The 14,886-nt window shown below is 39.3% G+C and overlaps 1 protein-coding gene across 2 annotated transcripts in view; it reads right to left on the reverse strand.

Moving 5' to 3' along the window:
- Positions 1-4,337: 4,337 nt before the first annotated feature.
- Positions 4,338-14,886, reverse strand: part of LOC119731284 (bifunctional 3'-phosphoadenosine 5'-phosphosulfate synthase-like) — a 33,692-nt gene continuing 23,143 nt past the window's right edge. For both annotated transcript variants that reach the window (XM_038204421.1, XM_038204420.1), the window contains exons 7-12: positions 12,272-12,383; positions 11,207-11,412; positions 10,563-10,824; positions 9,077-9,219; positions 7,598-7,723; positions 4,338-6,739 (exon numbers count right to left, since the gene is read on the reverse strand). In XM_038204421.1, the coding sequence (XP_038060349.1) occupies positions 6,497-6,739; positions 7,598-7,723; positions 9,077-9,219; positions 10,563-10,824; positions 11,207-11,412; positions 12,272-12,383 (1,092 nt within the window). In that variant the 3' untranslated portion in view covers positions 4,338-6,496. The remainder of the gene's footprint in view (positions 6,740-7,597; positions 7,724-9,076; positions 9,220-10,562; positions 10,825-11,206; positions 11,413-12,271; positions 12,384-14,886) is intronic.

Below are 14,886 nucleotides of genomic sequence, written 5' to 3' on the forward strand. Positions count from 1 at the left end.
GTCATGGAAGGGAAAGGGCATGAAGGGAAAATGTCATGGAAGGGAAAGGGCATGAAGGAAAAGTGTCATGGAAGGGAAAGGGCATGAAGGAAAAGTGTCATGGAAAGGGAAAGAGCATGAAGGAAAAGTGTCATGGAAGGGAAATGGCATGAAGGTGAAATTCCATGGGGGGAACAAGGGCATGAAGGAAAAATGCCATGGGGAGAAAATGGTACCGGAAACAAATTAAAAGGAAGAGGCGGTACGCATGTATATGTGAGATTGTATATACTTTACCAAAAAAGTGTATGTACACAGCAACAACTTCGTTTCCAGTGCCGTTAGAGATGTTAGAATTATAAATACAATATTGCATTAAAGTACTGCCTGAACTTTTTTCGTTTGTGCCTTGTGTGTTCGCTTTTATGATTTATACATATTTTAACACTACATTTATCAAATCATATTGAAGTAAATTCATCTGAAATGCTGTCCATAAGACGAGGAATTTTATGTTGAAGGGTATCTGTATTGCAAATGATTTAATGCAGAGCAAGGCTTGAAGATTTAATGATATTTTCTCTTGTACAACCATTTTAGCATTGTTATTAGTTTTATAATAATAAATTCAAGTTCTGTTTTTTTGGCCGTTTTATGGTCACCGTATCAAAGGAATGCTACTGTATATTATTGGATATAAGGTTACTTTTTGTCTTCACTTCTTGATTAAATTACTTCATTCCATTGCATTAGCTAGCTTGTAATTTGTTTTACTGCTACTATGGGGTTAAAATTTTGTTTTTGACGGGATTTTGAAACCTATTTCCAAGTGCCGCTTTTATCATTTTTGTTTGTTCTGTAATATTATCGAGATTATACTATACCTCAAACTGTACCTTACGCGCACTGCATGAAATATTATGGCTGACATGAAAACTGAATGAATGTTAGAAGATATGTCTACATGTACTTACGGATTTTCACTGTATAAATATGCTGTAGTTATAGCTTGTTGTGCAGTTACTCTTTTGAATGATTTTCCAAGATTTTGACGCATTTAGGCCCTATAGTTGCTCCCAGTTCATCAGCTATCCATGTTTGAAGTTGCCTCGAGGCAATTTCCTGGCAAGGTTCCTACCAAATAAAAGTGCCAAGTATTGCACATAGCTATGTTCAATTTGGTCAAATCTGACTGTTTTTGTGAATGACTCAGATGAACATGTTTTAATATTCATGTCAGTACATCTTTGTATATTTAAGATTCGGGTATTAACAATCAATTAAGAGCACTCATTTTTACAGAGTTTTCCCCGAAACTTGCAGGACGTATTATTTTCTTTGCATCCGCACATCTGTCTGGGAACTTTGCAGGAAAGGGATGCATGGTGGGGCAATTCCCATCAACCGTTTCGAGCACTTTAATTTTGTTCAAACATGTCAGCCCCCAAATTAAAAAAAACCCACATGTTTATAATTGTTGTTGGCTGATAATAGCCCAAAAGTATTTTTTTTTCTTGCAAACGAGCTTTACACAACTTGTTGCAAGATGAATATATCAAGTGAAAATATGTTTTAAAGTTGCATTATTCCCTATGCTATTTCGATTGCCATCCCGAAATAAAGATGCCTTTTCTAAACTGCTATTTTTCTAGCTATACGTGTACAAAAGTTAATCACTTTTGAATGAGACATCGATCGAAAACAAATCGGCCCACGTTTAGTTATTGAATTATTTAACAAATGCAAAAAAATAGTTAGTGGCCTGACGTTTCGACCGTAGCAGAGTCTTTCTCGAAGGCTAAATGACAAGACTATAAACATAAACAGGTACATACATTACTGATATGTAACAAAAGCAGTCAAGTGGAAATAGATGATGCAGAGGAAAATACACAGAGAAAGCAGGCGGCTGAACAGAAAGGAGGGTAACAAAAGGGAGGGGGGTTGGGGGAAGGGGTGGTTGACCACAAGAGGTGGGGAACACAAAGGACAAAGTCAATGATTGGGAGAGGGAGAGAAAGGTAGTTAATTGGTGAATGAGGCAGACTGGAGGGGGGGGGGGGGCTTATCTGTGGTGAAAAGGAGAAGGCAAAGACAAAAAGTTATTAGTCATTTCCTTCTTGGATGTTCAGACCATGGGGTTGAATGGTCTGGAGACGTCTTATCCATAATTTCTCTCTACTCAGACGAACAATCTCTCTGTGGTTTCCTAGTGCCTCAATGCCCTGTAAAATCATGTCAGAAATTGAGTGATTAGGAAGATTGAAATGATGTCCTACGGGTGTATCCAGCTTATGGGTGTTGACTGTGGATCTGTGGCCGTAGAAACGTCTCTTGAGTGTAGTTCTCGTTTCACCTATATATTAAACACCACAAACTTTGCAAGATATTAAATAACAATAACTTTGCAAGATATTAGGCGAAGTAAAAAAAACAACATGTTTAGCGTCCCCGCCCGCTTCCTTTTTAGAGGCCGCCTCCTTTTTTTTTTTTTTTTTTTTTTTTTTAAAGACAAAAATTGATAAATTTTAACGATCTCTGCGAAGAAGAGATGTTCGGTTCTGCATAGTTACATCATTTTGGTCTCATTTTCTGTTGCATCTTGCCCATAAGAAGCCAATATGTCATTTCCTGAGTCCAAGTGGCGGCCATTTTGAAAAAAGCTGGTAACCATCTTGAAAAATAGCCCGGCCGCGTTGTCTTGAAAAATGTGTCGGGCGGCCATTTTGAAAAAAAAGAAGGAAAAAAAGGGCCTCCTCCTTCCTTTTTGTCAAAGAGGCAGGACGCTAAACATGTTTTTTCTTTATTTTGCCTTAAATAACAATTTAGAAATAGGCCTACTGTCTAATAATTCCGTTATCGCTGGGTATAGGCTGGTTTTCGCCCATACAGTGTATGTACGGACCAGGAGCAAGTCTTCTCGCAAAGCGCATTAATTGTTTGTGCACAAAACATAGACCACTGTTGCGATGGATGGGGGGAAATGCCATGATGAAAAAAAAGGCATGGGGGGAAAATGCCGTGGAGAAAAAAAGGCATGAAGGAAGAATGCCACATGTGGTGAAAAAGGGGCATGAGAAATGTCATAGGGAAATAATGCTGTTGGGGGAAAGGGACACGAGTGAAACCTGGTGGATATGCAATGGGGGAAATGCCATGGGGGAAAAGTGCCATGGGGGAAAACAATTGCATGACAAAAAAAAATGCCATGGCGAAAATGGGTATTAGGGGGGAAATGCCATGGGGAGAAAGGGGAAAAGGGCATGAAGAAAAATTCCATGGAGGAACAAAAGGCACGAAGGGAAAATAATGTCAAAGGGAAAAGGGCATGTCGTGTGTGTGGGGATGTTAAAGGAAGAAGGGTAGGCGCCCCTAATTATCACCCCCCCCCCCAAAAAAAAAAAAAACACCACACCAGAGCATCACATGGTTAGTCATTCATTCATTCATTCATCCATCTACACTTGTAATGATTTCGGGCAAAAATAGTTTTAGGCCAGGGAAGAAGGATATTTTAAAGGTGTTCTGCTTCAAAATTTCAACAGCGTACCGGTGTGAGATTGGGAGCAAATGAAAAATCCACGAAATAATGAACAGAGGGTTTGAGAGTGTACGTGTCGCCGATGGCGAGGGCCCCTGAACAATGCAGGGTCTATGGTACATGTACAGGGCGAGTCACAAAAAAAAGGAAACCCAAATGGCGCCCTCTAAAGTTCTGCATGTTGCGCTTTACAGATTTCGGATGAGAAAGTCTCCGGGTAAAGCATGTCTAAACATTGGAAGCAGAAAGTGTTTAATTCAATCAAGGTTATGATAAGTGCCAGTTATCATGGTTGTTGGGATCCTTGGACAAAAATTATAAAACTGTGTTTGTGTTTAGATGTCCATAACTCAAGTACCTGAGCTATATAGGAACAATTCTTTTACTGAAATAAGACTTAATTTTTTGAATTGGGCTTTTACATCCAGAACGTCATCCAGTTGGGTTTCCTATTTTTTTTTTAATCACCCCATATTATATGTTTGCATTTACTTATAGGTACCCCTTAAAATAAAATACCCCTTTCTAGTGTTATACATGTACAAACATTTTTTTAAAATATAAACACCTTTGCGGTGAAGGCGTTCCAGATCCAAAAAAAAAAATCCTACAACCTGGAAATCTCAAAATCAGGAAATCCTGACAAATTTCACCCGTTTCTATGCATTTTTTGAAGGGGACCAATCTTGCCAGCATTCAATAGCCTAGTGCATGAATTATGCACAAAGGTGCGATTAAAGTATTGGGAAAATGTGAAATTTCAACACAACTGACAAATTTTAAAACAAATATGCATTAAAAAGAAGGTTTATTTTGTACTTTATCAATTTAATTCTTTAATGCCATGATTATTGACTTAGAAAAATAGGCTCTGTATTATTACATTGGCAGTCCTAAGCTAATGCATGACCCAACTCTTAAGATATTCTTATATAATCATAAAAACTGCAAGAAAAGAGTTCATTCTATTTGATAAATGCATCTGAAACGAAGACTTTGGATTTAAGAAAAATCAAAGGATTAAACAAGTCTAGGAGCCCCAAATTAAAACAAGGAATTCAGAAACAAGCAATTTTCAACCTTGACATACTTGAAAACACACACTTAATTACACACTTCCAAAAATGAACAAATCCACACTACGACAAATAGGCATTTCTGTAACGCTGAAGGATTGGAAACTGCATGTTTCTGAAATTTGTTCCAGTTTAAAAACTTAACATTACAAATTGTCACTGACGCATAGAACCTGGAGTCAAACCAAGAGGCAATGCAAACAGTTAGCGATCCCAAGGTTTTGATAAATTGATTTCATGACGAATCATTTATATGTAACCGAGGATCAATGAACAGCGCCCTCTATCAGTCCAGTTCATAGACTATTTCATGGAATGATTAGTATTAATACAGTGATTAACATAAATTGTTGGACCCTTGCACATTTAAAACAACATTCTCCCTGTTACATCACTTAACCTTTCAAATTCCCTCATAGTAGCATTGTTGAATTCATGATTCTCCATCCATAAGTTCATTGTACAAGACCACTGAGCAGTTCGGCATTTTTAACTGGTCATAATTTGTTTTCTGCACAAAATTTGTTCCGATATTTTAAAAAGTTTATATGTGGTACATGACAGGCACTTGTATAGATTTGCATGTCATCTGAACGGCCAATTGAACGAACGAACTATTAAGACTGACTTTACGCAGCATTTTCTAGTGCTTTCTTTGTTCTAAAAGTTGTGCTCATAAGACGTACAAGTTAAATACACACGAATACATGAATACACATTCAAACATGTCCTTTAACTAATTAAAAACACAAAGTATCAAAGCAAGTTGAGCGATCAATGAATGCACTATGCAATACGAGTGCAATTTTGCAATATGCATAATCAATTAAATCCTTCACTAGAATGTCGTTCATAGTTCCTTTTATGAAAACAATGCTACAAGTGGAAAATTATGCCTTCATTAAACAATAATTCCAATGGCTTTGGACAACAGCTTAAGACTCTATTAAATTAGCACACGTGAAGCATAAAAAGCCTACAGGCAGAATGGATGAAGCTGCTAACTCCAGAATTTTGCAAAACACAGACGTTTACATAAACTCTGCAAAACATGCCCAGGCTCATCTGTTGCAAAGCCGCTTTTCCTTCGAAACTTTTTGCCGTTTTATAGCAAATTTCTCTGAGTAGCAGCCCATGAAATTGGTAAAAGGTTACTGCATTGTTGGATTTAGCGAGACCATAGAAATAACACACTAAAACTAACAAAAATATGAGGTAAACAACTAACACAAATATTTGGTATACATTATTTTCACTATGACAACTGGACTTAAGACTTGAATTTGAAATAATGACATAATGAAATGGCATATGAAACAAAAACAATAGCTACGAGCAAATTCATTTAAAAAGCAACATAATTCAGTGCACTTACAGTAAAGGGAGCTGGAATATGGAATAAAATGACCAATAAAAGAACAGCTAACTTTTCTGAAATCATATTATGGAAGACTTTGAACAATAAAAGCTGCATTCAAATTTTGTCTGACCAAGGAAATAATTCAACTGACCACAAGAAGTGAACACAGGAAAAGGAGTTGGAAAAGACAAATCAAGAAAAGAGATTTGAAAATGTTCAGTTTTCACAGAATTTACAGAAATGCATTCTGATGTTCTGATTGTCATGAACATAGTACATGCATTGAGCGACTTGACAAGTCAATCCCAAGATTCAATGTGCACGTCAAGGGTCAGTGAACTTTTAAAAATTCCAGTCCACCATTTCTAAAAAAAAACACTGGCCTTTAAAACAAGACATCGACGATATAACCTACAAGAAACTAGTTCACTTTATTAAAATTGATTGCTCAGATAACGCAGGTGTATTATCAGCTGACAAGGTCACCACATGAGGGCGCTGTTGCCACACAGGGTCACCACACGAGGGGGTGCTCCTGCATTACTTCTGCTGCAGAGACTTGTAGTAGTCGGACAGAATGGTCCAAGCGAGTGGTGCCATGAAGCCTTCTGGAGGTAATTCTCCTGAGCGTGCCAGCTTACGCATGCGAGTGCCAGATATGAAGTCAAAGTCTTCCTTCTTCTCTGGATTAAAGAAGTCCATAGCTTTCTTCTTAGTGTTATAGGCAGCGACGCGGAATGGTATAATCTCAAGCTGGGTCAGACCTGGAGCCATGGTCAACACCTACACGGATTAAACAACAAACATTAACAAACAAAGAAAGATAAGTTTACCTATCCCAGTAGCTAACGGAATGTTCGCCAAGTGGACTTCACCAAAAAGGTAAGTGTTCTTTCAGCAAAACCAAAACAATTTACATAGTGATTATGTGTGAATTGTTTTCGTTTTATAAGATGGAATTTTTTTTTTCTTTTTTTTTTCGTTTTGCTGAAAGAACGCGCGCACCTTTTTGGTGATCCGTGGACAGAACCTTAAAACGGTGGTTGTGTTTAAATTCCGTAACTTGAAATGTACATGAGTGATTTGAATGATTCTTGTACTAAAAGAAAGCTTATGAATTGAGCTTTCTTATCCTAGATTTGCCACATGCAGAACTTCACTGAAATAATTGTCCTGACATTTGGTTTTTTTTTTTTTTACTCGCCCTGTACACAGGATCTGTTTTGGACCGGTGGATTTCACTATATTTTCATGATTATGTTAATAAACTCCATGATTATGTTGATAAAATGGCAATAAATTTTTGGAAATATAAACAAGTGGTTGTTTATCTGGAAGGACACATAAGAATAGACAAGAATGGAGACAAATAAACATCTTCCACAGAAGGACAGTAAAGGGCTTCTCCAAATGCAGAAGACTCGGAATGTTTCACTTATGATACTCCGCCTCTTCTGAATGGGAAAGCACATCCTCCCACACACACAAATCTGAATGCAAGTCTGAAACAGACGGTCTACCTGTTTGTGGTACACACATTCTCCCACTGAGAAGAGCATGCAAATCTTGTCATTTTACCAAAGGGATTATTCAAATGAACCAAGTTTTTGAGATGATTCCTACCCATTCTGTACACCTTACCTTTCTGCCATGGGAATGATCATAGAGGTCTCGGGTACCGTCTGGGTGCGGCATACCAGCTGGGTCACGACCCACAATGTAGAAGTTGGCACCGGTGGACATACGAGCTTTGGCGTGCCATTGAACCTACAACACATCCAAACAAACCACACATATTTAGAGTCGGTCTACAAAGTAAAGTCTGCATTATTATTATTATTTGCCATGAACTTCTTAGCCTTGAAGACTTCTTAATAAAATACAATTATGGTGTTACTTGTCATTGCGGTCATTTCTCAAATTAAAAAAACTTGAAGTCAACCTTCAAAGAATTCCAGTACTTATAACCAGTTAATGCCAGAAGACATGTAAACATGATCTGGCAATGTACATTCGCAGGGGTGGGTGACGGGTTAAATCATCAAGCTTTCTCCCCCCCCCCCCCAAGACTCAGCGCTGGACGTGTATACACGTCATTTGTTCCCATTGGTCTGTACACACAATGTGTTGTACTCGAACTTGGCCGTTGTACACAACCTGTCGTCGTAGCAAATATCGCTCCATGGCGGGTTCTCAGAATGTTGCAATATATAAATTTAAATCGAGAAGCACTGCACAAATATTGTACATATGACTCACAAGTGTTTGATGTGATTGTAAACCTAGCCCGATATATGTTGTCCTTTTCAAATTGTGGCGTTTTTTGGCCAAAAATAATCCTGGCATCAAGTGGTTAAGTGTGCTAAATTTGTCATTTTTTTGTTACCTTTAAACATGCCTCAAACTTTCCATCCAAAGCAATGTTTGTGACTCATATGGTTAATTGTCTAGTGATTTACTTAACAATGGCCTTAAAAGTCCTGAATCCTCCAATTTCAATATAATTTTGCACACCCCCTAGGGAGTTAGGGTTAGCAGACCTTTGATGTTGTGATGGACTCGACTACAGCCCAGAAGTTTGACCTTTTGGAAGTTAATATGTTCCACCTTTATATAGTAGCTTTCAAGAAGAGGATTAACCCTAACCCCCTAGGCCCTTGTTGCTTACAACCATCCTCAATCCTCCAAAATCCTCCAAAATTTTTCAACTCCGCCTAAATTTTTCAAAATTGTCAAACAGTCCTGCCTCAAAATGCATTCATCCTCAATCCTCCAAAATCCTCCTCATCCCAAAACTTTGCACTCGTGTTTAAATGAAGGATAACCAACGCCAAATCCTTCAAAATCATCAGACAGTCCTGCCTCAAAATGCATTCATCCTCAATCCTCCAAAATCCTCTTGTGCTTCATTCACCATTCATCCTCAATCCTCCAAAATCCTCATGTGCTTCAATCACCATTCATCCTCAATCCTCCAGAATCCTCATTTGATTCAATCACCATTCATCCTCAATCCTCTAGAATCCTCCAAAACCGCCAGGAGGATTTTGGAGGAGTGAGGTGGGTTAGGGTTAAGGAAAAGAAAGATAGAAGAGTGACCTAAAGGTCATGACCTCTCACCTCCGTGGGACCAGCATACATCATGGGAGAAGGGAAGATAGCAAGGACAGTACTCTCAGGATCAAGAACTCCCTCCTCTAAGATGGCGTGATGCTGCTTCATACGCACTGGAAGAGGCACATCATCTTGCTTAGTCCAACCACCTGAGCAAGAAAAACAAAATATCAAGCTTATCACCCGATATAAAAATCAGGGGAAGCAAAGCTGCGTAGATGTTTCTCCATATTTTTTCTGTCAGAAACTGTGTGTGCTTTAGCCCTTGCTTTACTCGTGTAAATTAACACAGGTCACTTGGTACTCGGTTGATTATTTTCCTAAATACTCCGGGAGTGTTAACAGGTGGCCAGAAACACCGGGGCAAACCCCTTCTCTTAGCAATAAGTGTTACTGGGTTCTTTTACGTGCATTGCATTACACAACACACGGGGCCTACGGCTTTACGTTCCATCCGAAGGACGAAGCAATAATGGTTAAGTGCCTTGCTTAAGGGCACAAGTGTCCAGACCCGGGCTCCAACCCACATTCTGCTGCCTCTGAAACATCAGAGCATGAGTCCGGTGCAGTGCTCTCAACCGCTAGGCCATGACTTTCCACTTGAACTCACACTCCAGTTGAAGTATACTGGTAGATGCTTGGGCTGACCAGCACAGTGAATTCAAGACTGCATTAGAGGGTGCATCTACTGGCACATGATGGTACTAAATTGGAGGAATAAGGAGGGTCTAGGGGTGCAGATCAGTAAATCGGTCCAAAATTGTTTTCAAATGGCGATGGGCTTCAGGACTATTTTTAGGGGTGATCATCTTCTGATGAAAATTTCTACCAAAAGTCATTGGATAATCCAAAAAAATTGAACAGAAAATGACAGATGATGAAATAAGCTTATATTTGATGCATGTCTTGAATAAACACCTCAGAAAGTTGTAAGTATTTTTAATAATTTTGGGAAGTGCCCGTAATTACCAGTAAGGTCTATGGCAGTATATTTACTGGTCTGCACTCCTAGGGATCTCCCTATAGCCTTGTTTACTCGTCTGTTTACTGACAGTGAGTTCTAAACATATGACTTGGTACAGTGGGGGATATTGAAAGACAGTGCAAAAAAAGCCAGACAAGTCACTTTTGGCAAATATTGAAGTGTATTGGAGGGCGTATAGTAAAATGAAAGCATTAAGGCCTGTTCACTAAACTCTGTGGCATTGTGACAATTATTCACCCTGCGAATTTGTTAAAGTAAAAAAATTTTTACCGCAGCAAATTTCGCAGCAAATATTTCTGACGTCATATTTGCTTCGCAGTCACATTTGCCTATACACATGGAAAAGGCTACACAGATAACTGCATGTAAAACTTCCAAAAGAGAAGGAAGTTTGTTCTGCTTTTGTGGCACCGTGATATGTTCTAACTTTAGGGTACCCTGCTGCTAACATTACTGAATACATCTTGCAATGGGATTGGTTTGCAAAAATCTTATTTGGGCAGATACCTAGAGGATGCAGTAGAAGTGTGGGTTTCTTGTATCCACGTTCCTTTAAGCGGCGTTTGGTGTCATTCATAAGTAGAGCATGGCCGTTATGGACAGGGTTACGTAGCTGGAATGCAAAGATTGCGTCGGCGCCCAACTGACGGAATTTAGCTCGGAGTTCGTTGGGGGTCAGACGATACTCATCCAGGCCATCGTTCCAACGTATACGATCAAGTACTTCCAAGTCACCCCCCACTAACCAATCTCCACTCTCCATCACCATCTGTGGAGAACAAAAATTAAAAACTAAAGATTCAACAGCGGGTTTTGCCCTCCGCCAACATATTATTATTTAAATACACTGTGTAGTCAGTGTTGTCCAAAGTGATTGCGAGAACAATTCTCAAACTACTCGGGTGGGACTCGAACCCTTGACCTCCTGCTTACTAGTGCAGACGTCTTAGCACTACCAAGCTTGGAAGTAAGGGAGTTAGGTCAGCACAGTGGTGATTTACGTACCTTCCACTTCTGTGTCTGGGTTCAAATCCTAACCAGGCAACTGTGTGGTTGGGTTTCCAGTCTCTGCGTTTTCCTGGAAACAACAGGTTTTCATATTCAAAAAGAATTAAAACAACGTAAACTCAGAAAGGTTTGTCGACCCCCACCTTGATGTAAGGATGGCCTTGGTTGCTGGTACCCCATTGACGACAGCAGCGCTCTTCCTTATGGTGCTCATAGAACTCTGGCGAACGTAGAATCGCGACGCGACGCCCCTCGTAAGACAGAGCAAAGGCCTCTTTATTGGACAGTCGCTCCTTGTCCTCTAGGGTAACTGCCAGAACGATAGGCACTGATTGGTTGATAGCCCCACCTGTGTTTTAGAATAAACAAGTTAACAATTTTAAACAATTATGTAGACAGAAAAATGTTAGGGGTGCTAGCTACATAGGACCCCTAACAATTACAACCAATACACAAATTACACACTTGTTGAAAAATTTGATGTTGTGGTCAAATGATTGAAACTTTCAGTCACCTGTTCTATACTGCACTGCATGGATATCTCTTGAAATAAAGGTAGTATAAAAGTATTGACATTTACTTTATAACGTAGAAAAACTACATGAGCAAAATGCTTAGGTGTTTGTTTTGCCTATCAATTGCCAGTTGGTATGACGTCACACGGTGACACGGCCATGAAATCCAGTGCTTTCTACCGTTTTATTGGTTGAACGGTCACAATCCTCACGTAGGCATACCCAATACTACCAGTGAGTCATATTCCTAAATGCAAAATACCCAGGCACAGCTGCGTTCTGCGCCACATCGTAAGTATGCGTGATGTGCGTGCCAATCTGCATATAAGGAGTTGTTTAGGTCTACTCGCGAGCGGAACAGTCCATAATACAGCTAGAGGGGTGTTTCGAAAAAACAAAATCGTTGGACATGTATAATTTTTTACTTGTTTTGACTTTTGGACCCAAAAGTTTTGAATTTTTTCAACCAAAAAGTTATTTGCTAAATGCATAAAGAAATAAATGGGAATAAATAGGTACCTGGCCAGTATCAAACACTATGTTTAAGACCAGTTGGGTCTGGATGCTGAAAATTACCCTTGGCTTTGGCGCGTATAAGTATCAGCATCCAGCATGTCCAGACTCCAACCGGTCTGAAACAGAGTGTTTAAAACCAGCCAAGCACACATTTACAAGGGTGTTGTCCTCTCTTACCATCAAGGACACAGTTGAAGTGCTGGCACTGCAGGAACTCACGCTCTCGCATGAAGCCTGTCATAGGGGACGCCCAACCCTCCGCCAGGACCTGAACCCACTGCATGTCAACCTGAGGAGACAACAGTCAATGAAAATAACATCAAGGACAGAACACTGGTTCTAGTGCATGGTCCCTGGTTCACACCCAACTACATTTATGTTCAGTTCTGAACGTTTGCAAGCCTAACCTTCTACAAAGACCTGAGCTCTATAGGCAACAAACACACACAGAAAAAAATAGAAAGAGCCTTGGCAGTGCAATACCATAGTCCACTGTTCACATCCAACTTTGTTCATTTCTTAGCCCAGCCTTCTTCAAGAACCCTAGCCCATAGCATGACCATTTACTGATGTACCAAGAAACACTCGACTCACTTCATGGTCCTGGGTTTAATATCCAAAATCATTTAATCAATTTAGTGTGTTTGGGAATTCTTCAACACTGACGATGATTCACTCAAACTTTTTGAGACTGGGTATTAAAGTTTTGTAAAATACATGCACACATACATGTAATCTGAATGAGAGCAGGAAATTGGAACAGCAAAACTCTCACCCCCTCCCCCCCCCCTGCATTTAACAATGTTGCTTAGTTCATTAGGGGGGGGGGGAGCTGGGGGATATTCATCACTGTACAATGACCATCTTTGAATTATTTTAAAAATACTTTCAGCGAGCGATCCTCCCAAATCAAACCTTCAAGCATCTGTTGCCACAGTTACAATTTCTTCAAACTACAGCATGCAAGACATCTTGCAGGAGATGGGAATTTCATATTGGATTTTGCTCTCTAATAATGTAATGTGTTCATTATCCCTCCTATGCAAACATACATTCTGAGCCAAGTTGTCCTTTCAGTCAAAATCAATCAAGTGACTGTTTTCAACAGTTAAGAGCTCTCAGCCTACATAAAGCGGGATTGACTAACTGTGACTGTTTATGTAACTTGATAAACCTGTGTTTTTACTGTTGGTGATAAGACAGCTGTGCTATCAATTTCCTGCTTTTGTCTGCTGACTGAATTTGACTAGTCAGAGTTCTTGCTAAAAAATATTTTCTGACTGTTGGTGACTAACCTGTGTAAAAGGCATGGCAGGGGAAGGGGATGAAATGTTTGACTGTCTGTGACTGTTAAAACAGTAGGGGGGTTAATTGGTGAACATTTACTTGGTTTATTTTTTTAGGCCATGTGCAATCTTGAACACACACAAGGCATTTGATAAAGTGTTCAGTCTTTATCAAACACCCCTGCAGCTTTCAAGCTATATTTAGCCAGGTAAGCATAGCCAGGCACCAACAATACAACGACGCTGGTGGGCCTTTCCACACTAAAGGGGTACACAAGTGTGCCATGGTCTTGGGAAATGAAGCAGGATAATAATATCAAGTTGTTTGTCCTATTTTCCACTTGTACATCCCCACCCCATTGTTGAGGAGAATTTAAGACTTTCCATGCAAATTTGACAAGACATTATGCTCACAGTGCTACCCGGTACGTACATGTACCTAACATAAACAGTGACAGAAAGTTTGTTAATATTGATAGAAAGTTATAATTACAATAAATGTCTATTGTGCCTTTTCATTCTTATCCCTACAGCATTGTCGCCTGTAAAAACCTAGACAATCAACTGTATGTTTAAGATGTCACAGGGTATTATGTTCAGGATATTACATATTAACGTGGACAGAAAAATGTCACGACATTTCTGTCCACATTACGCATGTTACCAAAAAATGTCTTAAAGACCAACACAATTGTGTTCATTGTGGCTGTCAGCACTCCTAAATGGGTTATAAATACGAATGAGATGACATTTGGTTAAATTCATGCACATGATAACTAGTGTTGTGTCAATTTATAGCACAAATTCTGTCTTTTGTTACATGTAAACTTGTACATAATTTTTACGATGACCCCTGCAATTTCTCAAGTACAGAGAAGGTTTTCTATATTGTTTGTGTACACATGATCATTAGGGTCTCAAGAATGCACAGGAAACAGCTGAACAAAATATCTTGCTTTGCTGTACCCTCCAGTGCCCCCCCTCAAATCCCAAATCTGCAGTCAATTGTGGAAATTCAACAAAGGGAATGTTACAAATCATCATGACACAGCACAAGTCATGATAAGCAGAGATAGGATGAGTAAACAGTGAACTGTGTGACACTCAATGGTTGGTACATTATCTTGGACTGGGCAGTGATCCAAGTTTAGTGGCCTTGTGTGCACTTTATTATCAATTCACAATTTACAGATAACCCAGATTCAATATCTCTCCCTTGTTGCCTGGTACAATGGAGACTTGAATTGAGACTAGCTAGACTGGTTGACTCAGTATGGTACCTCATCAACTTCTCTTCAGTGCAAAAATTAAAACATACCAAACAAAACATATCTACATGTACATGTACCTACAAACATTAGTGGGCAGAAGAAAATACACAGTGAGTCAAAAAAGAAAAGAAAAAGGAAACTTAAACAGTCCCCCCCTATTTTTTTTTAAGGAAGTTCTGCATGTAGCGCTTTCCAGATCTAGGATGTAAAAAGCCCAATTAATAAGCTTTCCAAG

This window comes from Patiria miniata, unplaced genomic scaffold, assembly GCF_015706575.1.
Source record: "Patiria miniata isolate m_02_andy unplaced genomic scaffold, ASM1570657v1 HiC_scaffold_23, whole genome shotgun sequence".
In the NCBI taxonomy this organism is placed as follows: Eukaryota; Metazoa; Echinodermata; class Asteroidea; order Valvatida; family Asterinidae; genus Patiria; species Patiria miniata.